General features: G+C 44.6%; 1 protein-coding gene across 5 annotated transcripts in view; it reads right to left on the minus strand.

The window, feature by feature from the left end:
* LOC120860231 (RNA 3'-terminal phosphate cyclase-like protein) overlaps nucleotides 1–14,492 on the minus strand; it is a 63,700-nt gene that overhangs the window by 11,740 nt on the left and 37,468 nt on the right. For 2 of the 5 annotated variants that reach the window (XM_040236015.1, XM_040236016.1), the window contains exons 6-7: nucleotides 7,905–8,030; nucleotides 3,822–3,978 (exon numbers count right to left, since the gene is read on the minus strand). In XM_040236015.1, coding sequence (XP_040091949.1) covers nucleotides 3,822–3,978; nucleotides 7,905–8,030 — 283 coding nt within the window. Of the gene's footprint in view, nucleotides 1–3,821; nucleotides 3,979–7,904; nucleotides 8,548–9,429; nucleotides 9,641–14,492 lie in introns of those variants that run through there. The other 3 variants (XM_040236018.1, XM_040236019.1, XM_040236017.1) reach the window with 3 other exon arrangements.

Raw genomic sequence — 14,492 nt, forward strand, 5'->3', positions numbered from 1 at the left:
CACTTTAAACATTAATATTGTACCAATCAGATAATGGAAAACCAATCAAACAGAGGGAGGAAAAAAAAGACACAGATGCCCAGAGCAGACACACAGAAGAGCAGGCTGCAAAGTTCAAGCAATAATAAAACTGAGTAAGGGTTTTTTAAAGAGTTATCCTCATATTAACAACTGTAGGGGGTTAAACTAACAGTTAATCAAAATAATTCTAAGAGTTGAGACTATCAGAATCAACAGACATTGAAGTTCACTGAGGTATATCTAAGGAAAAATGAAACTTTCCCTTCGTAATTAAACCCATAGCAGGACATATAAGCAAAAAGGCATAATCATTCATAGGCAAAGCACAGGTAATTAACACGGGTTAAGTGAATGACATTTTTACTCATTAATCTTTCAGAGAACACCACCGCTAATCTGACATGAAAGGACCCTTCCCTTTCAAAGGTCTTACCTGAAACACTTATTTAATTATATTCAGAAACTCCATGCCATGTCCCATTAGATTCCCCTCTTCAGCTCCTCCTGTGTGCCTTAGAACTGGAGAACCTCCCAAATCCAGTCCCTCCACTCTTACTATTTATGCATTATCTTTCATTTTCCCTGTTCCTTCAAATCAAGAAGCAGAACAGAATTCTTTTCAAAAATTTCTCCTGAAGTATAAGTGCTGTGGTTGCTTTTCTTTTCTCATTCTTGAATTTCTCAACCACTTTAGCCATTCTTACACTTGACGTGTGCATTCCTGCTGTTTCCATTCGTGCTTTAAACAGTGTCTTTACTTCAGATCATTCTTTCTGGGATAACTTTATTTAAAACAATTTATTTAGTCAGTTAGATAGCTATATTTATTCATTTATTTGGCTGCACTGGGTCTTAGTTGCAGCATGCGGGATCCTTAGTTGTAGCATGCAAACTCTTAGCTGCAACACATGGGCTCTAGTTCTCTGACTAGGGATTGAACCTGGGCCCCTTGTTGGGAGGATGGAATCTTAGCCACTGGACAACTTCCCTTGTTCCTAAAACAATTTAAACTTGCATTGTAAATAGTGAAAGCAGGATGACATCAACATATTTTGCACACATCACAAGAAATCTAGTTTTTAACCATGAAATCTAGTTTTTAATCATCGTTCAAGGCTAGAATCTCCCAGACTTTGAACAGGTTAGGTGGTTGCCTACTGCTGCTTATGTGAGCACATCTCTCTCCTTTTTCAACGTGTGCAGGGTAGGAAGTAAGTCAATTCCCTGATACAGACACTCATTCTCTGCTGTTAAGACTTCCTACAATGGAGTAAGAAAATCAGGAAGTGGATCCTCCAGCCAGGCTTTATGAAAATCTGCTCTTCTTAAATCTACCTGAGTTGATAAAGGACAATATTTATCTCCTTTAGCAAATTTTAGAACAAGAGTTATAGCACATATATTTCCATCTAAAAGGAAAACCTGACCCCAGGGAGAATATATGGACCAACAACACTATTTCTGTTTTACAGAACTCACTCGTTTCATAAAATTAAAACTGTTCTCTTTAGTCTCTGCTTCCTATCACTATAGTGCTATTCTGCCATTCTCAACTGATTTTTATTTATTTTACTAATTTATTTCTTTTTGGCGGCACTGCGTCTTCACTGCCGTTTGTGCAGGCTTTCTGTAGTTGCAGCTAGCCGGGGCTTTTCTTCCTTGCGGTGCGAGGGCTTCTCACTGGAGTGGCTTCTCTTGTTGAGGAGCACAGTTTCTAGAGCACAGGCGTACTGTAGTTGTGGCACATGGGCTTAGTTATTCCGAGGCACATGGTTTCTTCCTGGACCAGGGATCGAACCCGTGTCCCCTGCATGAGCAGGCAGATTCTTACCCACTAGGCCACTAGGGAAGTCCCTCGACTGATTTTTATTATGTGCTGGACCAACACTTCACTGCAATAAATATATTAGGGTCTGTGTACAGGACACCATGGAGGGAGTGGTGGGGCCACTCCAAAAGCAGAAGATACAATCCTTATGCCAAGTAGCTTCAGTCTCACTATAAAGATGAGATATGTATGAGCAGGAACCAGTAACAGTTCAAGGTGAAGATGAAGCTATGCTGTTGAGGGCACCATGACTGCCAAGGTGGTGGGGTAGGGGTAGTCATACCAGAGAGAGGCTTTGTGGAGGTGGGGATTTGAGCTGGCCCTGGAGTGATGAGCAGGATTTGGAGAGGGAAGAAGAACAGGAGGATGGGGGAAAACATGACCCAGGGCCAGTGAGGAACAGCCAGGAGGCCAGCCTGAAAGTGGCTGAGTGCCTTCTGAGGAGAACTGTGAAACTGCAGGGACAAGGCGGAGCAGGGAGGCTAAGGCACGGCTTTTCTCAACGGGTCAAGGGTTTTGATTTTATCCTGGGAAAGTGAGAAGCTGGTGAAGGTCTCTGAGCACAGGAGTAACAAGATCAGATCACTGTTTTAGGGGGGAAGATTTAGACTGAAGAGGATGTTGGAGAGAATGTGGAAAGGATTTCCTCTCAGCAAGAAGGGAAAGCCAGTACGTCTAATCAGAGGAGGTTGGTGTGGAAGGGAAGAGGGTAGTAGATCGTGCCAGAGAGATGGATAGGCTAGGGTAGTTCCAGAAAGTCTGGAATGGAATCAAGAGGGCTTGGTAACTAATGAGACATAAATGGAACAAGAAGAATTAGATCAGAGGATTAAAACTTTGGTAAAAATAAATGGTACCAAAGGAGATGGATTTTTATTACTTATTTAAACCATGTCACATCACAGACTTACAAAGAATTATTATAAAAACAAGAAGCATCTTGATCCTTTTTAGCAATTAAAGATCACAGACCCACACAAAAGAAGTTTTCTTAATGATTTAAAACAAAAAAACGCAGTCCAGCCACAATTAAATGGCTTAAGGTAGAATTTAACTAGAGTAAAAAAAAAATAATAACCTAATCCAGATTGCATGTTTTCTGTCTTGCGGACTGGTAGACTGTGCTTTCACCCTAAGGCTTATAATCTGCCATTTATGGAGATATAAAACCCACATTCCAGCTGTGCCTGTGGGCTCCCACTGGGCTGTTCTATAATGAGATACATCCACTTCTCCCAGGCCCACTGGAAAGAGACAGGAGCGTTGATGAATGTCTAAGCAAAATGACCAGCGGTGCAGGCTTATCTTCAGCATCCTGTCACCTTTTCTTTGTCTCACCTTCCCAAGTCCCTACTATGCTCTGACACAGGCCTGCCTTCCTTAGACAGTCATCAACGCTCCCAAACACTGAGCAAAGTTGAGCCTATTACACTGTTTTTTATCTGAATTAACTCTCACATAGAAATCCAGCTTTCCACTTTCTCTTGAAAAATCTGAGAACGAGCCGTCACCCATGCTGTGGCAACGACTCGGGGGCTGAGAGAAGGTCCCTGCTCTGGGCAGGGCAGTGCGTGCCCTTCAGTTGGCCAGTCGCTGCCTAACCTGCTTCATTTTTCATCCCCTCCCTTGTGCATGACTCTGTTCTAGTTCTCTCCCCTCCCGATTGTTAAAACTTACCTGCTGTTTGTATCAAACCAATGGGGCTGAGTCTCTGTTCACTGCTGCTGCTGCTGCTAAGTCGCTTCAGTCGTGTCCAACTCTGTGCGACCCCATAGATGGCAGCCCACCAGGCTCCACTGTCACTGACTAGTTAGCTAACCCACTAAGCTAGTTAATGCTGAACTGTCTAAAGGGTAGGAAGAGGTTAACTCCTTGACTGAAGCCCTTAAAGAGAAAGAAAGTTGCTAATGAAGAAACATGGGAACTGCTTCCAGGTGCTCCTCTCCCAGACCTGCAGAAGCTGAGGACATACCCGGTAGATCTCTTCGAGCAGCAGCCTGGCACAGTTCCTGCCGAGATCTTCAGGCAGCATCGCTGCGCCCTGGCCCTGGGGGTTGGAAGCCAGCTCAGCACTGAGAAAAGTGCCATTGGTGGTCTCGGCAACCAGGGACAGCCCAAAGCCTGGAGACCTGGAGGTTCAAAGGCACAGACACTGAGTAGCGTATGAAGCAGGGTTTGCATGCATTCACCAGTCAAAAGAGAAGACAAACATCCTTTTGATGGCACTCTGTCTGGTTATATTAGGCCTTATTAGAGTTCCTAGCAGCTCACACTGGGAATACACATGACTCAGTGAGGGCACACACATGGCGAAACCACTGCTTTCCCTTTCAGCCCTCCCTTCCCCGACACCGTACACTGTGAGAGTTTGTAACACTCCACATGTACAGCCACCCTAACAGCTACCAGATATTGAGTTCTACTCTCAGCCAGTTTCTGAGCTAGGGGCTTGACATGACTCTGCAGAGTAAATATTACCATCCCACCTTAGAACGGAGGAAATGGACAAATCAAGCAACCAGCATCAAGTCCACATGGCCAGAAAGAGACTGATATGCATTTCAAACACAGGTGTTCCAGAAGCCAAAGACCACACAAGTTCTCCACTTCCTCGGCCCTCACTCAACCACCCCAGAAATGTAAGCCGCCTGGAGAGCACCTGATTACAGCACTTCCTAAGAAACAGCAAGTTGTTGCTCCGTGATGACAAAGACCACCCAAGGAGAAAGGGCCTAGAGAAGGTACACCTTTATGTTTTTGTCCCCACGGGACGTCGGTAACTCAGAATTCAATGAATATAATCCAGAACCAGTACCATATTCTTGCCCAGGTGTTTTGACCACCAGCAGCCAGAACCTAACACCCTTACCAGTCCAGGACCACAAATGCCTCGTGCACTCATGCACACAAAAAACATTTAGGAGAAAGTTTCCACATACCCAGGAACTGGGGCACACACAGGCCCCTGCTCTCAAGAGGCTTAGTGACAACCAGTTTGATGTAAAACAAAATCAGTTGACAATAATAAACACAAGCATCTCCCCACAAAACTTCTAAACGTGACCCCTCACATCTACCTTGCTCAGTCCCTTTTAAACAAATATAACTGATCCTTGAGTAACACAGGTTTGAACTGCTCAGTCCAGTGACACAGATCTTTTTTCACTAAATACGAACCCCGGATACAGAGGAACCAAAGATGGAGAGCTGACTGCTGGTTTTGAGTACAGGGAAGTTCAGCACTCCTAATCCAAGCGTTGTTCCAGCGTTAGCTATGTACAGCTCCCATCAGTACACTCCACATGCAAGCACAATACAGCCCTGCCTCCTTTAACACAATTCAACATACACGTTCATGAAGCACCTTCTATGCATCTAGCACAAAACTAGCCAAAATACTTGTTTCAGAAAAACTACATGTAAAATTAATAATGTTCTATATGAGCTCACGACAAGGGGTAACTATACTGGTTGGTCCTTAATTTCCTAAAAAAAAAAAAAAAATTGACTGTCTATGCAGCCAAGGGTTAATAACACCTGCCAAGGGAAGAGGGAGCAGTGAGAACACAGGTTCCAGGGCACTTTGAGTCACACTTCAACAATCTAACACTGTACTTCCAGCATCATCATGGGACATTTAAAGAACAATCTCAAGATGCCTATGACTCACTTGACCAGGGGCACCCAGCTCATCAGCAGAGGTAGTGGCACAAAATGGCAAGGAGAAAACGGAGGGAGGAAGGGCCAGGAGACAAGCCACCACCACCACTCTAACCCACTTAACTTGTAGTTCCTAAGCACTTCCAAACTTTTCCATCCGTGTGAAATTTTTGAGGTATGTGTACTTACTACAATGAACTTCACATTTAATCAAGATTGTTCCATTTGATATCATATTTGTTTTACAGAAAACAGCACGATAACATATTATGCTCTATGCATGTTATGCTGACATCCCCCACCCCCCAATTTGGGGTATGTATATTATCAGGCCTATTTCAGGTTATGCTGACAAAGCAGCTAATCACCAAGTGACCTCACTGAAGATGGCATTAGTACAGTTTATAGATAACGGGCTCCAAAACTTTCTAATTGATAAAGGGTTACATTTTTCAAAAAAGTCACTTTGGGAATCAAAATGGGAGCATGATGGACAAATGTGTACCAGACAAAGAACTGACACAGGCCACCAAGAACTGCTGGCTCCCAAAGTCCCAGGGCATGGCCACATAGGACTCTCACTCCCAGAGTTCAGCAAGCTTAACTTATGAGGACATTTCACTGAATTAGAAAAGGAAAATACCTACTCATGACTATAATTTCATAAGGGAGAAGGAAGATCACTGTTTGTCAACTGTAACTTGTTATTTAGAAAGCAGAATGCAAATTTAACATCGTGCATTGGTTTTATAGGTAAATTTTACCTGTAAAACAAGGCTATATTATGCCTACATCTCCATACACACGTGAGCTTCCTACTCATTATTCCCAAGTATGGGCCTTGCGCAGCACTAGGGTCGGCTGGTCAATGACGGCATTATGAAAAGCCACATTCTAGCTGGGAGCACAGCCTTTTGGTCTGCTCTGCTTCTTTGTAGAGCGAGAGGCCAGATGACAAGGCACTACAGAGATCAGGCCACTCAGACAGCTGCTGGCACCACCTATCCTCCCCCATCCCTTGTAATTCCCTCTCCCCAGAAAACAGCTGACACATAATTCCAGACCTGCAGCCAAGAAGGGAGGAAAAAGGCAAGAACAGCATTAGCAGCTACCATTTCTGCAGCACCTACTATGTGCCCAGCATTGCATTAGGGGCTTACATATGGAATCTTTTCATCTTTACAGTAACAGTAACCTAGGGATGTAGGCAATATCACTCACATGTTAGGAATGAGGACACCACCAGTGGTATTTGAGCAATACACCAAAAGTTTGGGACCATCACTGACCTTTCCAATTCCCAGGGAAACAGCCAGCTTCGCACACAAATCCTTTCCCAACTCTAAGCTCTGACACCACCTCCTCTGTTGCTCTGGACAAAGAGCCACCACTGCATTTGTGAAATCTCCTTTATCTTTTAGTTAGGCCTCATGAAGGTCAGAGATCCCATAACATACTCGCCCCCTTCTTTCCCCTCTCTTTCCTTCTTTTCCTGAGGTTAAAGAAAACTCAGAGGAAGGACTATGAAAGGATGAGTTGTGGTACAACTTAGGAAAAAAACTGATTTCTTATCTCACAATTGTCAGTCTCTAATGTTCTTACTTTTATAAGACACAACCTGAAAAGTTCATGTCCAGAGTGTAAAGGTACTGTCATTCACACTAAAATGGCTCAGCAAAAACAGAAAACTCACATACAAGGAAAGCAAATTTGGCAAAATAACTCTACCTACAAGTAAGAAAAATATACAAGTGTACACTGTATTATCCTTCCAACTTTTCTGTACGCTTAACATTTTCATAATAAAAAATTAGTGGTTTCTAAATATATAACAAAAGCCTAAAACAGATATTTTCATAACATAGATCATCATTATTAACTTTTTATGTTCTAATGTGAGGTTTTCCACAAAGGCTCTAACTAAACCAAATTAAAATCTGCAATAACAAGTTTCTCTGGCTCCAAGGGTGTCGTTCCCCTTGATGGAGAGAGACGCCGACTGGCACTTAGACCAACAAAGGATTTTTTTCCCCTAAATTGTTATTTACTCAGGATGGGAGAACTTTGTTTACTTTACTTTTTAGTGGGAACAGAGTGCAGATGGGATTTAAAGCTGGAGGCACTTTTATTAATAGCTGGGTTTTAATTCCCCGAGGCTGGTATTTCAAACCCTCATCACCCAGTACTGGGCACGGTGATGCTTTCCATGTGATAGGTGCTCAGAATATACTTGGTGGTGACAATGGCAGTAAGTCAGAAGGAAAAAAAATGAATCATTCTTCCTCTGGCTGCCCAGCCTCAGAGATGGCAGCTTAAGCTTCAATCAGAGACCAGGAGGATGAAAAATGCTTAGAGAGGCTGCAGAATTAGGCTCCCCAAAGGCACAGACACTTACTTCCCAGAGTTGATGCCTTTCATGTGGTCTGTGTAAATATAGATATCGGGTATAAACTTGTTGAGGATGCTCCTTGCAGAATCCACAATCCGGTTTGCCATCTGAGGTGATACACGTACCGAATACCTGCAGCTCGGAGTTAAGGGTGTCATTCTGCTTGGACTCCAAAGCAGAGAAAAGTCAGTCATAAAGCTAGCAAATATTTGTGGTACTGCCATAACAAAATGATGCTTCTAATTTCATTCTATTCTCCACCTGTATTTAATTACTTAACTTTGTAGTGTCACAACTCAATTTTTACATTATTATTTTTATTATTATATAATTTTTGTATTGTTATAAAAAGTCCTTAATGAAAAACATCCAAACAATATAGACACTTGGAAAGTATAAAATAAAAGCTGCCAACCCCGCTCTAGATTGCCTACCCATTCCCTCTCCTCTAGAAATGGTTCACCTCAATTCTGGAACAAGTAAAGGCAATTGTCCCCCTGTATGGCATGAGCCAGACTCCCTTTGAAGTATTCTCTGAACATCCCCACTGCTGTTATCCATAAGTCTTTCTCTTACAACTAAGATCAGGACAGATACCCGACTGGGACTGACCTGGGCCTCTGGGTGACCCAATCCACCCCATGGTATGCTGACAAAAGAAGCAGAAAAAACATTAGTAAAAGAACATAGTGGGGCTATCTATATAGGTCTAAACAGGTTTTTAACTTAAGAGCCTATTTTCAATTATTTAAGTGCCGACAATGCTATTTATGGATGACACAGGCTCCTTGCAACTGCTACCTAATGGTCCAAATAGTGATAATTAGCACTTTTACAACAGGACAGCCTCAGACAGGAAAGGAAAGATATTGGCAACTCAAATCAACTCAAATTAAAAGAGTGCTGCTTGAGGAACTGGAAACTACTGCCTCAAATTAAACTTTATTACAGAGACTGGTTCTCCCCCAAATCAACCAGCCAAATAAAAAATAAGTATGTACTAAGCACTTCCAATGTCCGATGTATGGTTAGGGGCTGGCTGTGCATGTGGAACGAGGGGCTAAAGAAACGAAGAAGTAACAACACACAATCTTCCCATTACTCTGATCCAAACCCCAGGCACAAAGTTCCTCAGGGAAAACCAGGTGTGTGGTCTCCTCAGCCCAGCCCAACTGTTCAAAAATTACTGTCAATTACACATTTAATTTTCATTTGAGCTGTAGAAACCAAAAGCAAAGAACCTGAATGGCATCAAGCTCCCCTTTCTGACCCATCCTGGACATTCACCAAAAGATCCAGCTCCCACGTGTGAGGGAGAAGCTCCCAGTAACTGCAGGCCCTCCCAGATCTTGAGATCAGACCCCTAGTCTGCTTGGTTCATCCCTAACCCAACACCACCATCCCCAGCTCTATGAACCGAAGTGTCCAAATCCCTCAGCCTGATCTACCTGCCTCCATTCTTCCAACCTGGAGTTTCCCCTCTCCTGAAATCAACCAGGATGCCCCAACTGTGGTCTGCACTTGAACTTACCACACATCTCCCTTCATATACACTCAGGCCATCCTTGCTCTCCGATCACACTGCACGCTTCATAACGAAAGGGGCTCTACCTCTGTATCCCTCACAAGTCTCTCATACACTACTTTTGTACTCAGAAATACTCGATAAATATTTGACTTGACTCAAAGGACAAACCCAAAATGAGGAAAGAGTAAAGAGGGATTTTTCAATACACACACACACACACACAGAGCCCAGTTACATCACCACCTCTTCTGTCCAGAACGTACTTTTGACCACAGGCAGCTTCGACAAACAGTCCCAGGTCTCATACCCTTTGGACCAGGAGGGTGCTGTCCCTCTGAGGCCTGCAGTGCCCACATTCTGCAGGAAAATAACAGATGTCACTATTCTGATATATAATCCCATGGTGCTCGTGGCTTTCAAAGTTCTTTCAGGTACATGATCATCTTATTTTATGCTCATAGTAACCTTGAGGTAAGGCCATGGGTTTCTGCTTCAGGGCTCTCACTGAGGACAACAGAACCAAGATTCAAAATTAAACAGATGCGACTTCCCAAAGGCAACCTTCTTCCCAGATCCCTCCAGGGATGTGGAAACTCAGTAGGTAAAAGTGCTTATCAGGGCCAATGGAAGCGTATACTAGAATTCAGGCACTGGAGTAATGAAGGAAAGGAACTTTAAAGCTGGCTGCATCCCAGAGTCATTATGGAGCTCTCTGGCTTGTTATGGAGGTCCTACCAAGACTGGCTAAGAGTTCTAGAATCGGACTATCTGTGTTAAGCCCCAGCTTCCGCAAACTGCATCATTCTGGAACCAGTGCGCTATTTCTGGTGCTTTCAGCTTTGCACAGTGGTGGTATCATAGCTAATGAGTTTTATCCAAGGTGTGATTATTGCTACTTGAAAACCTGGTGCCTCCGCATCCTCACTGTTACAAAAATAATAATCATAATACTCTCCTTCACAGGGTCTGGAAGCTCAGCTGAAACCACGCATGTCAGGTGCTCAGCCATGCCTTGCGTGCAGTCGGAGCCCACTGAATGTCAGCTACTGCTTTTCCTACTGGTAGTCCAAGGTTCAAACCCCAAAGCCGAGGTTCTTTCCTCTCAGGAGTAAGAGACCTCTCTGAGAATCTGGTAAAAGCCATGAACCCTATCTCAAGAAACAAGTGAACACACAATTTTGCAGACAATTTCAGGGGCCTTGTATAAGTACCATACTAAGAACTCATATCCATGAAAGATAAGTTCATGGCTACAGGGCATAGGGACCTCCTACCCTTCACCCTCCCTGGTGTTACCAGTCAGAGAAGGCTAAGGAGGGAGGATATGTGTGAACACAAAGAAAGAGACTCACTCTCTCAGTACTCTCCCTACAATTAAGAGAAAGGAAACCAGATCGTCCAACAAACTCCACCTCACGCCCCTCTCCTGCCTCCACCCCAGCTTCTTCTCTTGACTCTTATACATCCAGTCATGAACTACTGGGACGGCATCACAAAACTGAAAGACAGTGTTTCTTTCTCTCTCAGGCAGTGGGGAGAATGAGAGTGGGTGGCAGGAAGTAAACGGCAACCACACTGTCCAGTCAACAGCTACTGGCAGGAATGCCACCAGCTCCCCGCCAGGCCCTGGCCAGTCAGTCAGAGAGACGCACTCGGCAGGGATGGGGGTGGCGGAGAAGGAGAAGAGTTAAAACCACAGAACCACACAAGAGAATGGGGCTACTTCTCCTAGCTCGAGCCCTGCTACAGGGAATATAACCTCCACGCTCAGCCTTGCAAGTAACAAACCCCTGCTAAAGCTTTTTCCAAAAGCAGCTCTTTTATCCCAGGCTCCAAAGCTGGCCAAGAAAAGTGATCTCAATTCAAACCCACATTCCTTTGGGGTATCTGTGAAACGGGCAGCTTTGCAGACCAGCAGCTGGAATGTCTGGTTTGCAGACAGGGATCTGGGCAAGGGTGCTGTGTCGACTTTCATGGGGAATTTAGAGGAAGGACTAGAGTTAGGGCTAGATGGGGGAAGGGACAGGTGTCCTATCCCCAGCCTCAAGGAAGGGGAACCGCCTGGGAGCTCACCAGCATCCTTCTGGCTCAGAGCCTACACAAGGAATGTTCGAAGAACACCAGAAAAAAGCAGGGGAGGAACAAGGTTACATCCCAGATGCCTAGGGTACAACAGCTGCTTCAGCTTTTATGTAAAACCCTGTACAATCCCAGAGATTTCCCTGTTTCCTGGCATCTTCATCAAAGGCATCAAAAAACTTATGAGGCTCTTGTACACCTGGTAGAGAGTACATGTGAGACCCCAGTGTAACAGCCTCCATGCAACACATGTTGTTACCACAGGACTGTGGTAAACAAAGAGCACACACTGGAAATCACATTTCCAAACTAGCGAGAATGGACTCCAAGCAGAGTTCACTGCCATGACACAGCACTGAAGAAACAAATCTCTAAATAGAAAAAACAAACCGAAATAGTTCTGAAAGTGTGTAGGACTCTGTGTACAAGGCCATTAACCACAACATTTTTGGCAACAGTGAAGAACAGAAGACATCCCAATGGCCATCAACAGGGTTTAACTTGGAATTTGTACACAGTGAAATTCAATGTTAAGGACAATGAGGTCGAGCTATTAGTAACTAGGGGGGGCTTCCCTGGTGGCTCAGGCAGGAAAGTATCCGCCTGCAATGCAGTAGACCCCAGTTCAATTTCTGGGTTAGGAAGATCCCCTGGAGAAGGGAATGGCAACCCACTCCAATATTCTTGCCTGGAGAATCTCATGGACAGAGGAGCCTGGCTGGCTACAACCCATGGGGTCGCAAAGTCGGACACGACTAAATGACTTAACATGCATATAAGTAACTAACGTGCATCAAGCAAAACAGGTATCTTTAGTTTTTAAAAAGAAAACCCACCTACTAGCATTACCAGGCTTCCCAGGTGGTACCTGTGGTAAAGAACCTATTTGCCACTGCAGGAAACATAAGTTCAATCCCTGGGTCAGGCAGATCCCCTGTGAGGAGGAAATGGCAGCCCACTCCAGGATTCCTGCCTGGAGAATCCTATGGACAGAGGAGCCTGGCTGGCGACAGTCCACAGGGTTGCAAGGAGACGGAGAGAACTGAAGCAACTTAGCACGCACTTGCATCTCATTTCCATTCCTCTATAACCTGTTTCTGTCTCCTAAGAGTCGGAGAATATGAGAGTCGACCATCACCTTCAGACGTCAATGTAAGCATCCATCAACCTGGGGGTTCCCTGGGAAAGGTACCATTTCTCCTCCACCAGCCATTTTCCCCCTGCACACACAAAGCTTGGCCCATGGTTGGGCCCAAGGATAGCCCTGCAGAGAACAGACATTAATCCAGGGAAGCTTTATTACAAGTTCCTCTGTTCTTCATGATTCCTAAAAAGAACTTCAGGCAGCACCCCAAGTTTGATCTTTTATCTCAGCAACAGCTCTCTCTGTCCTGTGGCTCTGCAATCCACCCTACATTGAGCCTTCACTACTCACCATGCAATCTAGTCAAGGCCTCTGAAAAGGCAATCCACTCCACAGTTCCTTTCCTCCAAGTAAGACCACCCCAAAACCTCCTGAAAAATACAAAACTTGACTTTAAGCCCCTATCACCCCTAGAAGCACACATTCTTTCTATTCATATCAAATCCCCACCAGGAAAGCCATCATCCAACCCCATCCGGCCCCCCACCTCCAACACTTGCCCTTACCATGATCTTGTTGGTACCTAGAATTCTACCAGTCTTAACATCTGAAACCCCAAAATACAACTCCCTAAACACAATGTCAAGTTCTTCTACACAACACACACATCTATTTCCATTAAAACTGTGAAGAAAAAAAAAAAACCAAAACTGTGACGGTTTCCAACCCCATGACCATGTGCTTTCTCCAGGCCAGCATAAGGAGTGCACCAGCCATCGCTCCAATGACACGCTCACCAATATGCCCTGTAATCCACCCTTCTGCACATCTCACTCACCTGGTCAATCCACACCCAGTCCTGCATGAAGGTGGCCTCCTGCCTCCTCCACTCCTCCTTCTAGGCTGCCAATTGCCGCTAGACTAGCCATACACCACACAGCTAGCACCATGACAACATCTCACTTCAGCTGAGCCTTTACTGCAGTTCCACAGCCTTTTTCTTATCCTGAGTTACTATGCCCCACTGGACACACCCCTCACAATGCCTAAGTGGCCCACATCTTCGCTACCCTTGTCACATTCCCTTATCACACCCTTGCCAGTCCCCTCACCCTGGAACCCATCCTAACTCAACAAAAATTGAAAATGCCTCCTACCCCTTTCCAGTCATCATCAAAATGCTCCATCTAGAGCCATTCTTACCAAACGCCTGCAGTTTCAATCCATCTCCTCTTAATAACAATAAAAACAAGAACAGCCACCACTTACCAAACACTTACTTATACCAGCCCAGTGTCTCATACTATACATCTATTACTCCATTTAAACTTCATTAGAGCCTGGCAGACTAATGGGGTCACAAAGAGTCAGACAAGGCTGAGCACAGCACAGCATAGCACCAACAGCCCCACACAGCAGTCATAAACGGGCCCAGTGATAAATGTGTCAACCAAAGTTTGGGGCCAAAATCCCAACATCAGTGAATGGCAAAGCCAAAATTAGAACCCACATCTGTCTGACTCTAGCACCTGTGCTTTAGCTTTAATCACCTGTTACCTTGCTTTGTCAGTCTCCCTCTCTCATGTATAAATCTACTTAACCTACAAAAATACTCAAATCATCAATCTTTTTGTTAAAGAGAGGGGATGTCCTCAATTCTTTTCCTCAAGTTATCACCATATCTTTCTTTCCATTCTCTTTCCTGTCAAAGTTCTTGAAAGAGTAGCTTCTGCTTGCCACAATTTCTCCCCCATCACTCTGCAGCCCAGAACTGGTTATCTGGCCTCTGACTCCAACACCCGAGCCCTCAGGGTTATCAGCAGCAGCCTCCTGTGAGTCCCTCAGCTTGGCCTAATGCTCACTCCTCTGGGCCCTTTAAGACACTGACTTGGCTTCTAATAAG

The sequence above is a fragment of the Oryx dammah genome, unplaced genomic scaffold (assembly GCF_014754425.2).
Source record: "Oryx dammah isolate SB20612 unplaced genomic scaffold, SCBI_Odam_1.1 HiC_scaffold_11050, whole genome shotgun sequence".
In the NCBI taxonomy this organism is placed as follows: domain Eukaryota; kingdom Metazoa; phylum Chordata; class Mammalia; order Artiodactyla; family Bovidae; genus Oryx; species Oryx dammah.